General features: G+C 42.1%; 2 protein-coding genes across 2 annotated transcripts; both read left to right on the top strand.

Moving 5' to 3' along the window:
- Window positions 1-1,692: 1,692 nt before the first annotated feature.
- On the top strand, window positions 1,693-3,243 carry LOC134078852 (uncharacterized). Its single transcript, XM_062535008.1, has 3 exons — window positions 1,693-2,229; window positions 2,347-2,439; window positions 2,823-3,243. Exons 1-3 carry the CDS (start codon window positions 1,860-1,862, stop codon window positions 3,146-3,148), a joined length of 789 nt encoding a protein of 262 aa, XP_062390992.1. The 5' UTR covers window positions 1,693-1,859; the 3' UTR covers window positions 3,149-3,243.
- Window positions 3,244-6,149: 2,906 nt separating this feature from the next.
- LOC134078851 (E3 ubiquitin-protein ligase TRIM35-like) lies at window positions 6,150-12,777 on the top strand. The gene is made up of 6 exons (XM_062535007.1): window positions 6,150-6,545; window positions 9,215-9,310; window positions 9,416-9,646; window positions 11,239-11,261; window positions 11,347-11,465; window positions 12,229-12,777. The coding sequence occupies exons 1-6, from the start codon at window positions 6,150-6,152 to the stop codon at window positions 12,768-12,770; spliced, it is 1,407 nt and encodes a 468-aa protein (XP_062390991.1). The 3' UTR covers window positions 12,771-12,777.
- Window positions 12,778-14,719: the final 1,942 nt, after the last annotated feature.

Genomic DNA, 14,719 nt, shown 5'->3' with positions numbered 1-14,719 from the left:
GCTCCCTTTCAGTAACTCAGAGATGTTAGCATGTTAGCATTTTATAGACAGCATCATTGAGTGCGTTTACATGGACATTAATATTCCGAATATGGACCTTATTCTGAATATTGACAATATTCAGAATAAGGTGTTTACATGAGTTATTAAAAGAATACTCCGTTCATATCCCCGTTTACATGACACGCAGCATACTCTGATTAAGGAAAGTTCTAACGTGCCTTCCCTGAATGTTTCCATAGTAACTTTATCATTAGCTATGCTGCCACATAGCCTACTGTATGTCGCTACTATGCTGTCTAACGTATTTCTTCCTCGCTTCAAAGTGTAGCCTACCTTCTTCTTCATTCATTCATCTTTTCTGAGGCCCCGCTTATAAATAACTTTGAAAAGTTTGCCGCCAGAAGTTCTTTTTCGTTTCTTTTACTGTCGCGACAGAAAAATACCATGGGCCGTCAAACAGTTTGTTGTTATTTGCCATAATGCTGTGTTTAATTGTCGCGAAACACCGTGAATATTCCAATAGAACGTCATTATTCCGAATAAGGTGTTTACATGTCTAGAATGCACCTACATAACCAGAATATGATCGGAATACTCCACCTATTTTATTCCGGTTATGCTTATTCCGAAAATGACCTTATTCCGGTTAAGGCAATCGGAAAATGATGTTTACATGGGAGTATCTTATTCTGAATATGGTCTTAACCAGGTTAATATCGGAATATTAATGTTCATGTAAACGCACTCATATTCAGAATAAGATACTCCCATGTAAACATCATTTTCCGATTGCCTTAACCGGAATAAGATCATTTTCGGAATAAGCATAACCGGAATGAAATAGGTGGAGTATTCCGATCATATTCTGGTTATTTAGGTGCATTCTAGACATGTAAACACCTTATTCGGAATAATGACGTTCTATTGGAATATTCACGGTATTTCGCGACAATTAAACACAGCATTATGGCAAATAACAACAAACTGTTTGACGGCCCATGGTATTTTTCTGTTGCGACAGTAAAATAAACGAAAAAGAACTTCTGGCGGCAAACTTTTCAAAGTTATTTATAAGCGGAGCCTCAGAAAAGATGTCGAGAATGAAGAAGAAGGTAGGCTACACTTTGAAGCGAGGAAGAAATACGTTAGACGGCATAGTAGCGACATGCAGTAGGCTATGTGTCAGCATAGCTAGTGATAACGTTACTATGGAAACATTCAGGGAAGGCACGTTAGAACTTTCATTAATCAGAGTATGCTGCGTGTCATGTAAACGGGAATATGAACGGAGTATTCTTTTAATAACTCATGTAAACACCTTATTCTGAATATTGTCAATATTCAGAATAAGGTCCATATTCGGAATATTAATGTCCATGTAAACGCACTCATTGAGTGCGTTTACATGGACATTAATATTCCGATATTAACCTGGTTAAGACCATATTCAGAATAAGATACTCCCATGTAAACTTAATTTTCCGATTGCCTTAACCGGAATAAGGTCATTTTCGGAATAAGCATAACCGGAATGAAATAGGTGGAGTATTCCGATCATATTCTGGTTATGTAGGTGCATTCTAGACATGTAAACACCTTATTCGGAATAATGACGTTCTATTGGAATATTCACGGTATTTCGCGACAATTAAGCACGGCATTATGGCAAATAACAACAAACTGTTTGACGGCCATGAAATGTCTTTCTCTCGCGAGCGTTTGGCGGCAAATTACTGTATGAGCGATACTGCTACAGTTTCCGTTGCTGCTAATGTTACTGTTACCGTTATTGTTACCTATGATTGTTACCGTTACTGCTAGCCTACAGCTGCAAACTGCAGCTACCGCTAAAGAAAATGTCTGGACCTGTGAAAAAGTTACACTTTTGGAGCGAGGGGGAAACTATCGTCATGATAAGGGTTTTAAAGGAAATGGACATCATGAAATATTTGGATGGACGAAAACACAGAAATGGAGATATGTTCAAAAAAGTTGCTGAAAGGATGAAGGAAGAGGGGTTTGTGCGATTGCCGGAGCAGATACGAAATCGGTGGAAGATGTTGAAAACTGGGTATTACGCTGCAAAAAAACAAAACGCCACAAGTGGATCTCATCCATCTAACTTTCAGTTTTTTGATCTGATGGACGGTATTCTTGGCCACAGACCGTTGTCGAATATGGACGACAGCGGGGTGGACATCGGTTTTGATGTAACGATGGACGATGGTAAGTTTAACTGCTTGTGTGAAGTAGTCCTAGCCTAGCAGCTAGCCAATAGCCAGTATGTTTTGAGCATAACACTGGAGTCAATTAGGTCTGCTTATTTTCGTTTATGTCATCAAGATGTCACAGAAGATGATGTGAACGACGATCTATCAGCTTGTAGCAGTACTGACATCACTGAAACGGAACAAGCAGATCCCGTCATTAACCCAGGTGATTTATTGTGGAAATTGTGGGGATCTGATTGTCAATGATAAACATGGCTGAATGACCTCTGACATCCTCCATATATCACACACACACACACACACACACACACACACACACACACACACACACACACACACACTTGACTGCCCTCCTACCCCACCTCAACTCCCCCACTTCACTGCATCATAGAAAAGCCACACTCCAGACAACATACAGCCCACCAACCCACAGTAGGCTATAATCATAAGACACTGCCACCCATATGCACAATAGGTGAAGGAACTGACAATGTCACTGCATTCTTTACATTAGTAATCATTATGCATGTGTCCAATGAAACATCCTTGTATCTTTAGGCCTATACGTTTCTGTCTTTTACTGTTTAGGTCAGTCCCACAAGAGGAGGAACTCGAGAGCTGCAAGGCCAACATCTCACCAGCAGTTCATCTTAGAAATGCTTGGACAGCAAAACCAACTCATGCAAGCCCAGATTCAACAGTCAGAGGAGAGGGAGGAGAGGCTTTTGACTGCTCTCATGGAGAGTAACGCCCGCTCCAATGAGAGGATGATCTCTATGCTGGTAGAGGGATTCAGAGGCGCCCAGCCCCAGCACCAGCCCCAGCACCAGCCCCAGCACCAGCACCAGCCCCAGCCGATGTTTGCATCTTTTCAGGGGGACATTGACTATGCCCGCACATTTACTCGCTTATAGCTATTATATCAGTTTAGTGTTAAGTGTTTATTGAATGTTATGTTTGTTTAGGCTAATTAAAATTCAAATAATTTAACTTGAATAAATTAGCACATTGTGTTAAATGTAGCCTATTTATTACCTTTTATGTAAACCAAATTATAATATTGATTGATTGTAAATAAATAAATAAACAAACAACATATTTTCAAGGAAAGTATTTAGAATTTATTTACAAGAAACTTCTCCGTAATGGAAAATTTGCAGCCAGGTACTCCGTTAGTGCTTTTCTGATGTCAGCAGCACTGGAATCGGCGACTTGGTTCTGTGGGGCTCCAAGAGGTTGAGGTAAGGCCCCATTTTCAGATGCTAGGCCTACCACTTCGACCGAGGTAGGAGGGACAGTGTCTTTCTCACGCTCACAGAAGTTATGTAAAGCACAACAAGTTGTAACCATGTAAGGCGAAAAGGTAAAGTGGAAGTCACTCCGTTTTAGGAGGACCCTCCATCTAGACTTAAGCCTTCCAAATGCCATCTCAACTGCTGTTCTGGCTGAGCTGAGGTGGATGTTGAAAGAGTCCTCTTCAGGCGTTAGGGCCTGAGAGTGAGTGTACCCTTTCATTAGCCAGTCCATCAGTGGATACGCTGGATCCCCAAGTAGGAAATAGCGTACCGGTTTCCCTTGAATCACCTTTGTACCCTAAAAATCATACAAAGAGTTAGTGTCACCTTAAGGAATTGGATTTAATCTAATCAGACTACACTGAACTGAATGATAGGTTGTTACTTTTGGGAGTAGATGGGCCTTTTTGAAGAGCTGTGACTGCCGCAACACATTGGCATCATGTGCACTACCAGGAACCTTGCAGTTTACACTCCAAAAACTGATGGGGATGGAAGGGGAGAATTATCAGTACCACACATTGATTTATTTTTTATTTATCATAGTAAACTACATATTTTGCTGGTTATTTACGCTAGGTCAACGTTTACTTTAACCTACTTACCAATATTTATCATCCACCACTGCCTGTAAGACGTACGACGGCCATCCTTTCCGATTCACAAAATCCCTGTACCCGTCTGTTGGTGGCAGTATAGGGATGTGGGTGCCGTCAATACAGCCAATTACCTGGGGGATGTGGTGCGTCCTCTCAAAACGTTCAGCAATCCCATGAGCCTCCTCCAGATTCGGCACCTTTATCAGATCCTTAGCTACATCTGATACCATTCCTTTACAGAACATGTAAACGATTTTTTTTACCGTTGATTTATGCACGCCAAATTGATTGGCAATGATGTGGTACTCTGCGCAACTAGCTAGTTTGTATAGAGCTATTGCCACTCGCATCTGCAGCGGTATAGGTGGACGAACAGTGTTCTCCTCCGGACTCATGGTCCCCTCCATTTGAGTGCATAACTTGCTAAATGACCTCCGTGACATCCGAAAATTGCGCCTCCACTCTTCATCCGTAGACTCCTTCAAAACAACCCTTTCCCACCAATCTTTGCTACGGACTTCCATCCAAACTCGACGTGGTCTTCTGGGACTGCATAGACTCAACTCCGTGATGGTGATAGCAGAAGCCTGTTGCATTAGTTGTATCCTCCTACGTCTATTGGCTTTTATCACAGCTAAAATTAAAATCTGAAGGATTGTTTTTTGGATAAAGAGAAAGAAAACCGAAATCATAGTAAACGGGACCATGGTTAAGCTGATGCTGATGCTGCAGGAGCGTTGTTATGGAGATTACGGTTAGGCCTCTACTTCGAGATAATCACGGGGCATTCTATAGAACCTTAGAATAATCTTTTAATCAGTCTTCATGTAAACAGGGAATATGAACGGAGTATTCTTTTAATAACTCATGTAAACACCTTATTCTGAATATTGTCAATATTCAGAATATGGTCCATATTCGGAATATTAATGTCCATGTAAACGCACTCATTGAGTGCGTTTACATGGACATTTATATTCCGATATTAACCTGGTTAAGACCATATTCAGAATAAGATACTCCCATGTAAACATCATTTTCCGATTGCCTTAACCAGAATAAGGTCATTTTCGGAATAAGCATAACCGGAATGAAATAGGTGGAGTATTCCGATCATATTCTGGTTATTTAGGTGCATTCTAGACATGTAAACACCTTATTCGGAATAATGACGTTCTATTGGAATATGCACGGTATTTCGCGACAATTAAACACAGCATTATGGCAAATAACAACAAACTGTTTGACGGCCCATGGTATTTTTCTGTCGCGACAGTAAAAGAAACGAAAAAGAACTTCTGGCGGCAAACTTTTCAAAGTTATTTATAAGCGGAGCCTCAGAAAAGATGTCGAGAATGGAGAAGAAAGTAGGCTACACTTTGAAGCGAGGAAGAAATACGTTAGACGGCATTAGATTGGCCTACAGTAGGCTATGTGGCAGCATAGCTAGTGATAAAGTTACTATGGAAACATTCAGGGAAGGCACGTTAGAACTTTCATTAATCAGAGTATGCTGCGTGTCATGTAAACGGGAATATGAACGGAGTATTCTTTTAATAACTCATGTAAACACCTTATTCTGAATATTGTCAATATTCAGAATAAGGTCCATATTCGGAATATTAATGTCCATGTAAACGCACTCATTGTAGCATTATCTGTCCCACCATATGAGTAGAACATTAATCCAAATGGGCAAAGTCTGAGTGGTATCAGCAGAACACAGGTACATCCAGGTACTTCAACCTGAACATGAGCTGTAGCAGGACTGACCAATCAGAGTCCTCTTTCCCCAGAGACCTTTGCTCTGACTGGATGAGGAAGTGCAGGTGAGACCGTGCTGTTAGTTCTCCCGTAAATAACAGACACCACTCTAGTTTATAATTATGTATCGGATGGATTACTGAGTTTTGTGAAAAATATACTGACACTGTTTAGAAGATTTGACTGGTACTTGTGAACTGAAAAAAAAACACAATTTGTCAAGGTTGGGGAAGCAAGACAAGACATTAGGGGACAAAATGGCGTCAATGCCAGAAGAGGATTACTGCTGTCCTGTGTGCTGTGACATCTACAAGGATCCTGTACTCCTGTCATGTAGTCACAGTGTGTGTAAAGTCTGTCTGCAGAAGTTCTGGGAAATCAAAGGATCTAGAGAATGTCCAGTCTGCAGGAGGAAATCTTCTAGGGAGGTGCTGCCCCCTAATCTGGCTCTAAGGAACCTGTGTGAGGCGTTCTTACAGGAGAGAAGTCAGGGAGCTGCAGCAGGATCTGAGGTGCTGTGCAGTTTGCACAGTGAGAAACTTAAGCTCTTCTGTGAGGAGGATAAACAGCCTGTGTGTGTGGTGTGTCAGGCATCAAAGAGGCATATCAATCACACCTTCAGGCCCATAGATGAAGCAGCACTTGACCGTAAGGTAAGAATCTACTCCCATGCTGTTGGTAAGATCAAAACATTTTAATTTATTTTCTTAAAAGATTAAGCACTGTAGTGAATGATTGTGAATGATTCAGCTGAGACGTCCAGCAGAAAATACTGTACCATCTCTCATATAACAGTAGATAGAGCTGCACTACCTCTCATATAACAGTAGATGGAGCTGTACTGCCTCTCATATAACACTAGATGGAGCTGCACTACCTCTCATATAACAGTAGATGGAGCTGCACTACCTCTCATATAACGGTAGATGGAGCTGCACTACCTCTCATATAACGGTAGATGGAGCTGCACTACCTCTCATATAACAGTAGATGGAGCTGCACTACCTCTCATATAACAATAGATGGACATTCTGCTCTTAACCCTTTCATGCGCAACGTCCACATACGTGGACAGTAACTTTAACTCTGTTTTCTACTTATTTATCATGTTGATATACACCAATCCACTTCAGGGCAGTTTTAGTAGGTCCTTGGCAATATATTAACAATATGTATCATCTTATATTGAAATATTGACTGCTTGATGACATCATCAATTCAACATGAGTGACAGTAATGGCCATATGCTGAATGCTCCAGGCATATCTGTAAAAAGCTAGTACTCAAGAAGGCAAAATCATGTAAAAAAAAATATTATGCTGTACAGGAGAGTGTGTTGAACAACTCTATGTTTTCAGAAATTAAATCGGATGTAAAATGGAGTCTGTAGACCCTAAAAAGCAACTGTCCACGTATGTGGACGTTGCGCAACAGAGGAGTTAAATGGCCAAAAATTAGATTTTGTAACTAGGACTTTTTTTTTTTTTTTTTTCAAATATGATTTTAATTGCTTTAAATTACAAAGAAACAAACATTTGGTAAACATATTTATAAATAATTACCTAATTACATGTGGTAATGCCAAGGTGGTATGGTAATATGGGGGTAGTAGAGGGTTGGGTGGGTAGTAGAGGGGTGGGTATGAGAGTACTAGAGGTGTGGGTGGATTAGTAATAGAGGGGTGGGTAGTATGGATGTAGTAGAGGGGTGGTTGGGTAGTGGTGGTAGTAGAGGTGGGTAATATGGGGGTAGTAGAGGGGTGGGTGAGGGTCGGTGAGCAATAATGGGGGTAGTAGAGGGGTTGGGCGGGTAGTATGGAGGTAGTAGAGAGGTGGGTGGGTAGTATGGGGGTAGTAGAGGGCTGGGTGGGTAGTATGGAGGAAGTAGAGGGCCATAGTTTCCACATTTTCTGTCATTACATTTTATCCTTTTTTACCCCTTTGTTGCGCACTGTCCACATACGTGGACAATAACATAACTTCTATATAAAAGCATATTTTTAAAAAATTCCAACTGATTTTCAATATTGGGCTCATATAGAGTAAAATCAATACTAAAAAAATCTAGACACTTTTTTTCATAATGCGTGCATGAAAGGGTTAAAACTGTTGACTGCCGACAACACTGTCTCCAAGAAAAAAGTCACTCATCACTGTTTCCATAGTTACCATTTCTAATATCTCTTCATGTGTGACACCCATCATGTGGTGGAGGATATTATGATGATGATGATGATTATCATTAAGTTACAAGTTATATACGTTTGCTTGGCTGTTGCTTGACATTGACATTGACATTTTTCAATATTCATGTAGCTACGCCTGTAACAGTATCTCTCAATGCAACATTTCCACTTTAGAAGAATGGCTTCAAAGTATCAAAAGGGGCGTCTCAGTCAGTGCTGCTGCAGGATGCTGGTATTGCACTGTGATGTCTCAGCCAATGGCAGTGTTTAGTTCTCTTGTTTATTGGCCGAAAACAAATTAGACCCCAATAAGGCACCAGAACTCAGTGGCCCACAACTGGCCCAGGCCATAAAGAGGAACAACTTCCTCAACAGGAAGTTCAAATCCCCAGGGGGTCCGCCCCCCTCTCGCCAGGCTGCCAACCATCAGCATGGGTTACACATAGCGTGGGCACTCTGGGATTGGCATCCGGTCGCTATACACTCTGAAACTTTATACCAAGCTGGAGAAGTGACCCTTTTGTCACTTTCCACTGGTTGATAAATTATGCTTAAAGGTTTTTGAAAAGTGGCATCAAGGGGTAAACACCACTTCCCAGATAATGGACATTCAATAAATGAGATTATGGGACTCTTGATCTGGAAATATTCACATATTGTCAGTGTTTATGTACAGTATATAAAGGAGAATTTCCGCATAGATCTCATGATTTCACTCTGGGGGCATGTTGATGAGCCGCTATGCTCATGCCCCCAGAGTTAGCGCTGTAGCTGCTTGGCAGCTCATAGTTGGAGAACCGATTGTTTTGGGGGGAGTTTGTAGCCTACCGACAGAACTCGGTGACCTCGAGAAACGAGATCTTTGTGAAATATTGCCGGAATTCTCCTTTAATCTACTCTCTGGTATCCCATGGCAACCCAACATCACTCCTGACTTTGTACACACAGATCTAGAGTGTGTGTTTTTGTTCTGTGGACATAGATTCTGCCTATTATTATATATTTTGTATAATACACATTTTCATAAGTACCATTTAGTCTTGTTGTATTGTCATTGTGTTCATGTTCCTCACAGGGATGAATAAACTATAAATATATAAATAAATAGGCTAAAGGCTAATTGTATGTTCATTGCAGGAGGAGCTGAAGATCAAACTGCAGCCCTTAGAGACAAAACTGAAGACCTTTGAAAAAGTTAAAGTCATGTGTGACCAAACAGCAGCACATATTAAGGTGAGACCTGACAGTTCATTTGAAGAATTGTGAATGGTTTCAAATACTGACTTACTGTATGTTTCATAATAAAAATGAATCCATAACCTGTGGTTGTTTTTGTAGACACAAGCCCAACGCACAGAGAGGCAGATCAAACAGGAGTTTGAAAAACTTCACCAGTTTCTACATAATGAAGAGACAGCCAGGATAGCTGCAGTGAAGAAGGAAGAGAAGCAGAAGAGTCAGATGATAAAAGAGAAGATTGAGAAGATGAGCAGAGAGATCTCATCTCTTTCAGACACCATCAGAGCCATAGAGAAGGAGATTGGAGCTGATGACATCACATTCCTGCAGGTATGGACCATCCACTGTCTATAATGAAGTGTGTTAGATCTGCTTTAATGGTTTAAAAATAACTCTGTTATATGTCGTTGACCACCTCATGTCACTCACATCATTGTATCAGAGACGGTTGAAAAAGCAAGGGTATTTAAGGATCTTTGTATCAACCACCATATTACTCATCATCATATGAGTGATTGTGATGGATAGTAGATCAGATTCAACTCCTGTCTGTCAGATATGAAGTCTCTGTCTGGAGCATCAGTGTCCAACATGAAGCTCAACAGTTCAACATCAAACATTCCCATTCATACCACATCATGGGTTGTGGAATCAGTTGGTGTTATTTTGGAGAGAGAAACACTAAGATGAGAGAGCAGCAGAAGGCTGAATGAATGTGGATCTGATCACATGATCAGTGATGACTTCAGAACGTCATTAAGTCTGACATGATAGTTTAGTTTGTGTTCTCAGTGACTCCAGTTCTTGGGTGATGTGGTCAAAGTGCAGGGAATCAAGTGTGGAAGGGAATCCAGGGAAGCAAGTGTAGAATCAGCAGGGCACTTAACTGGTCAGAGTGCAGGGCTGTCATAGAGCGGGGTCTCTGTCTCATCTAAGCAGGAGGAAGAGGAGGAAGAGGAGCAGGAGGAGGAGGAGATCTTTGTAGTCAGTGTCCTGTCAGCTGTCAAATGTTTAGTCAGCAAATAAACAACAGGGTGGTGATGGTCAGGGAACTTGGCCCAGCCAATCAGAAGTCAGAAGGTGGTGGGTTTGATTCCTGTTACTACAGTTGTGTCCCTGAGCAGGACACTTAACCCTGAGTTGCTCCAGGGTGACTGTCCCTGTAATCTGTCTCTGCAGGTCACTCTGGATAAGAGTGCAGCTAAATGCAAATGTAAATGTAATGTGAGGACCGCAGGGCTTGAAACAGGACATGTTGTGTGTGTGTGTGTGTGTGTGTGTGTGTGTGTGTGTGTGTGTGTGTGTGTGTGTGTGTGTGTGTGTGTGTGATGCACTGAATCAAATCATTTTGTGTGGGTGGGTGGGTGGGTGTCTGTGTGTGTCTGTGTGTGTGATGCACTGAATCAAATCATTTTCAGTGTGTGTGTGTGTGTGTGTGTGTGTGTGTGTGTGTGTGTGTGTGTGTTTTGTTCATACACGCCCAACTTCACAACCTAAAGGTTGTTGGTGATATTGATATGAATAGCATATGAACAGCCTTGTGGTGAGCACTTCGTTTTAGTAAAACAATAAGTCCATTTATAATGATGTGTGCACTCCACTCAACTAACGTGCTACTAAATCAAATAAAGAGACAGAAAGAATACATCTGTCCTGTCAATAACAAACCTCAAGATAAGAGTCCAGAGCCTTGTGTACAGTGTGGGTGTTGGAGGATTGGTAGCAGCACCACCTGACCATCTGTTGTCACTATATAATTAGTGTCTGTGTCACTCTGGATAAAAGCATATGATGAATACTAATCACTGTGCGTGTTACTTTACAATGATAAAAACCTTACAATTGACAAGGGGAGTCTGTTATTGTACAGGTTCTAAAAGATCAATAATGCCTGACATATTCCTTAATTTCTTATTTTCCAGAACTACAAGAGCACAGTGGAAAGGTGAGTGATCTGCCGTCTGTCTCTCTCTTCTCTGTGGTTCTGAACCCAAACCCACAGCAGCACTGACTCCTGAATGTTATTCTAGAGCCCAGTGCACACTGCAGGATCCAGAGAGGGTTTCAGGAGCTCTGATCAATGTGGCAAAGCACCTGGGCAACCTGAAGTTCAGAGTCTGGGAGAAGATGCAGGAGACTGTTCAGTACAGTGAGTAGTCTGCTGTTTCCACATCACCAAACACACATCAGCAATGTTAGGAATGAGGAGAGGACAGACTGTGCTACTGGGGTAGATGATACAGTTACATTTGTCCAGGGGTTATTAGCAGCTTAAAGCTGCCTTTGTTTACAAAACAGAAACTCAAACCATTAGACACATTACACACTGCACTACACACTGTCCCTGTGTGATGTAACACATGTGGGAGTGGGACAGAGTGGAAGTGTGTGTGATAAGTGGCTGTGTGTGTTTGTGTGTGAGAGAGAGAAAGACAGAGGGAGAGAAAGAAAGGGGGTGATCAGAAGTATATGTGAGTGATCAGTAGGCCTATCTGATAAGAGAGAAAATGCGTGCGTGCGTGCGTGTGTGTGTGTGTGTGTGTGTGAGATATAGTGACATTGAGAGTGATCAGTATACCTGATAAAAGAGAGAGTGTATGTGCGTGTGTGTGTGTGTGTGTGTGTGTGTGTGTGTGTGTGTGTGTGTTTGTTTAGTACTAGTGTTTGTCAGTACTAGTATTTCCGATTGTGTGTGTGTGTGTGTGTGTGTGTGTGTGTGTGTGTGTGTGTGTGTGTGTGTGTGTGTGAGAGAGAGAGAGAGAGAGAGAGAGATAAGTGCTAAGATACTAAAAATATGTCACTGTTACTACTTCTCCTGCCATTACACTTGGTAACAGCACTATTAATAATGACCATCATTCACATCCTCATCACACACCACTCAGTGTTCAGCTCATGTGTGCGTTCTGCAGCTCCTGTGACTCTGGATCCCAACACTGCACACTCACGACTCATCCTGTCTGAGGATCTGACCAGTGTGAGATATGGTGATGAGGTGCAGCAGCTTCCTCATAACCCAGAGAGATTTGATAGATATGGCAGTGTCCTGGGCTTTGAGGGCTTTAACTCAGGGACTCACTACTGGGATGTGGAGGTTGGAGAGAACACAGGGTGGGCTTTGGGTGTGATGACAGAGTCTCTCCAGAGGAAGGGAGACATATCCTCCAGGAGTGGACTGTGGATTGTGCTGTGTGCTGGTGCTGAATATGGAGCACTTGCTCCTCCTCATGCCTCCACTCGCCTCACAGTGCAGCAGAAACTCCAGAGGATCAGAGTGCAGCTGGATTGGGACAGAGGAAAGCTGTCGTTCTCTGACCCTGATAATAACACACACCTACACACTTTCACACACACTTTCACTGAGAGAGTGTTTCCATACTTCTGTACTGACATAAATGTCCCTCTGAGGATGTTACCAGTGAAGGCCTCAGTAAGAGTAGAGCAGCACAATTAGAGCTGATACTGACTCTGAACCAGGGATGACATACAGTACTGAGAGGGAAACCTATAGGAGTGGAGACTATGAAGAAGCAAAGCCACTTAATAAACAGCAAAAATATGTCTCATTGTGTTGATATAAATGTTAAAGGTATGCTAATGCCACCTCATTTAGTTGAAATGGTCAGCAGTTTTCGGTTCCTGGGTGTACACAGATCACCAGCTCCCTCTCATGGTCTCTACACTCCACGGTCCTGCATCCTCAAGACGGCACAGCAGAGACTGTTTTTTCTGAGGAGGCTAAAGAGCGTTGGGGTGGGAACAAACCTGGTGAACTTTTACCGCTGCATTATCGAGAGTGCACTGGATGCATCACAGTGTGGCTGGGGAACCTGTCTGCTCATGACTTGAAAGTGCTGTCCAGGACTGTCAGGACTGCATCAAAGATCATTGGGGCTGACCTCCCTCAGCTACACACTATCTACTCCACACATTGCCAGAGGAGGGCTGCATCCATCATCAAAGATGTCAGCCATCCAGCGCATTCCCTCTTCTCTCTGCTTCCCTCTGGCAAGCGCTAGAGCATCACCACCCACACCACACGGTTCAGATAGCTTCTTTCCGCAAGCTTTCAGAACACTGAATGGACATGTCACATACCATTAAGGCTTATTTATGCTTTAAGTATAGTGGTTGTGTCGTGTGTGTGTGAAATGACTGCATAATGTGTACATATATGGATAGTTTGGCTATGTGTGGTACTTTACATTCCTATTTCAACTCCCCTTATTTAAGCCCCCCCCCCTCCCTCTCACTTACTACTGTTTATTTACTCCTCCTTATTGCAACTGTGGCACAAGAGTTTCATTATACTGCAATGTATATGTGACAATAAAAACTTGAACTTGAACTTGAACTTGAACTTGCTGTATATGTACTTTACTGTGCCTAGTTTAATTTATATAGGCCTACCACAGTAATATTGTGGTGTTTAATAAAAACGGATTGCTAAAAACAATTAAAAGCATTAACTATGTCTTGTGTGTTATTCTTCACCATTTTTAAAAAGTCATTCAAGCAAAATTATCAGACATGAGGTCATTTTTTTGTGAGAAGTGCTTTCATCTGAATTTCACTGATGCCACCAGCACGTCACACACTTCAGTGAACCATAACAGAATATCTGAGAGGGATTTCTGGTAGGCTGTCCATAGACAGAATAAATCTACTTTACCACAACCCTTTTAGAATGACAGTGATTTCACATCGTTTGTATATTTTCATTTCACCTATTTCATAGAGCAGGGATTTCCAACAGGTGGGTGGTGGCCCCCTGGTGGTTGGTGAAGGTGTTGCTGATGGTCCTGACCCTGCATGTAATGTAGTTCTTATGTGGAGGTCACTGCTTCCTATTCAGTGCTGGTCCTCAGGATGCTTCCTTAGTCCCATAGAGCAGCATTCTTAGTCCCTGTTCTGGGTCCCAATCAGCTGGAAACTGTTGTCATAGAGCACAACCTGATTCAGTCCCTGATGTGCTGAACAGCAGTAACTCCACCCTGTTGAAGGGTTTGGTGTCTTTAAACTGCACTTGGCTCGTGTGTGTGTGTGCACGTGAACTGGGGTGGTTACTCACTATCAAACCCTTCCAGTTTCAAGTGTCACTGCAGATCGTTTCTTTCCCCACATTCATGTGCACTAACCTACATGTTGGGATAGAGCTGTAATTGTCTGACACTGACAATAACGCCCACTTACAGTGCACCCCCCTCATGCACTCTCTTTCTCTCTCACACACACACACACACACACTGAGAGAGTATTTACATATCGCATCTTACCATTGATGATACTTAAGTCAATTATGATTTATTTAAATGAAATATGCTGATTGAATTGTTAATTATTCATGGATGTGTCCGTAATCTGCTTATCATGGACCGCAGCCTTCACATTTATTTGCACCCC

This window comes from Sardina pilchardus, chromosome 4 (genome assembly GCF_963854185.1).
Source record: "Sardina pilchardus chromosome 4, fSarPil1.1, whole genome shotgun sequence".
Taxonomy (NCBI): Eukaryota; Metazoa; Chordata; class Actinopteri; order Clupeiformes; family Clupeidae; genus Sardina; species Sardina pilchardus.
Note: the sequence above shows the minus strand (reverse complement) of the source record. Positions and strands in the feature narration are given on the sequence as shown.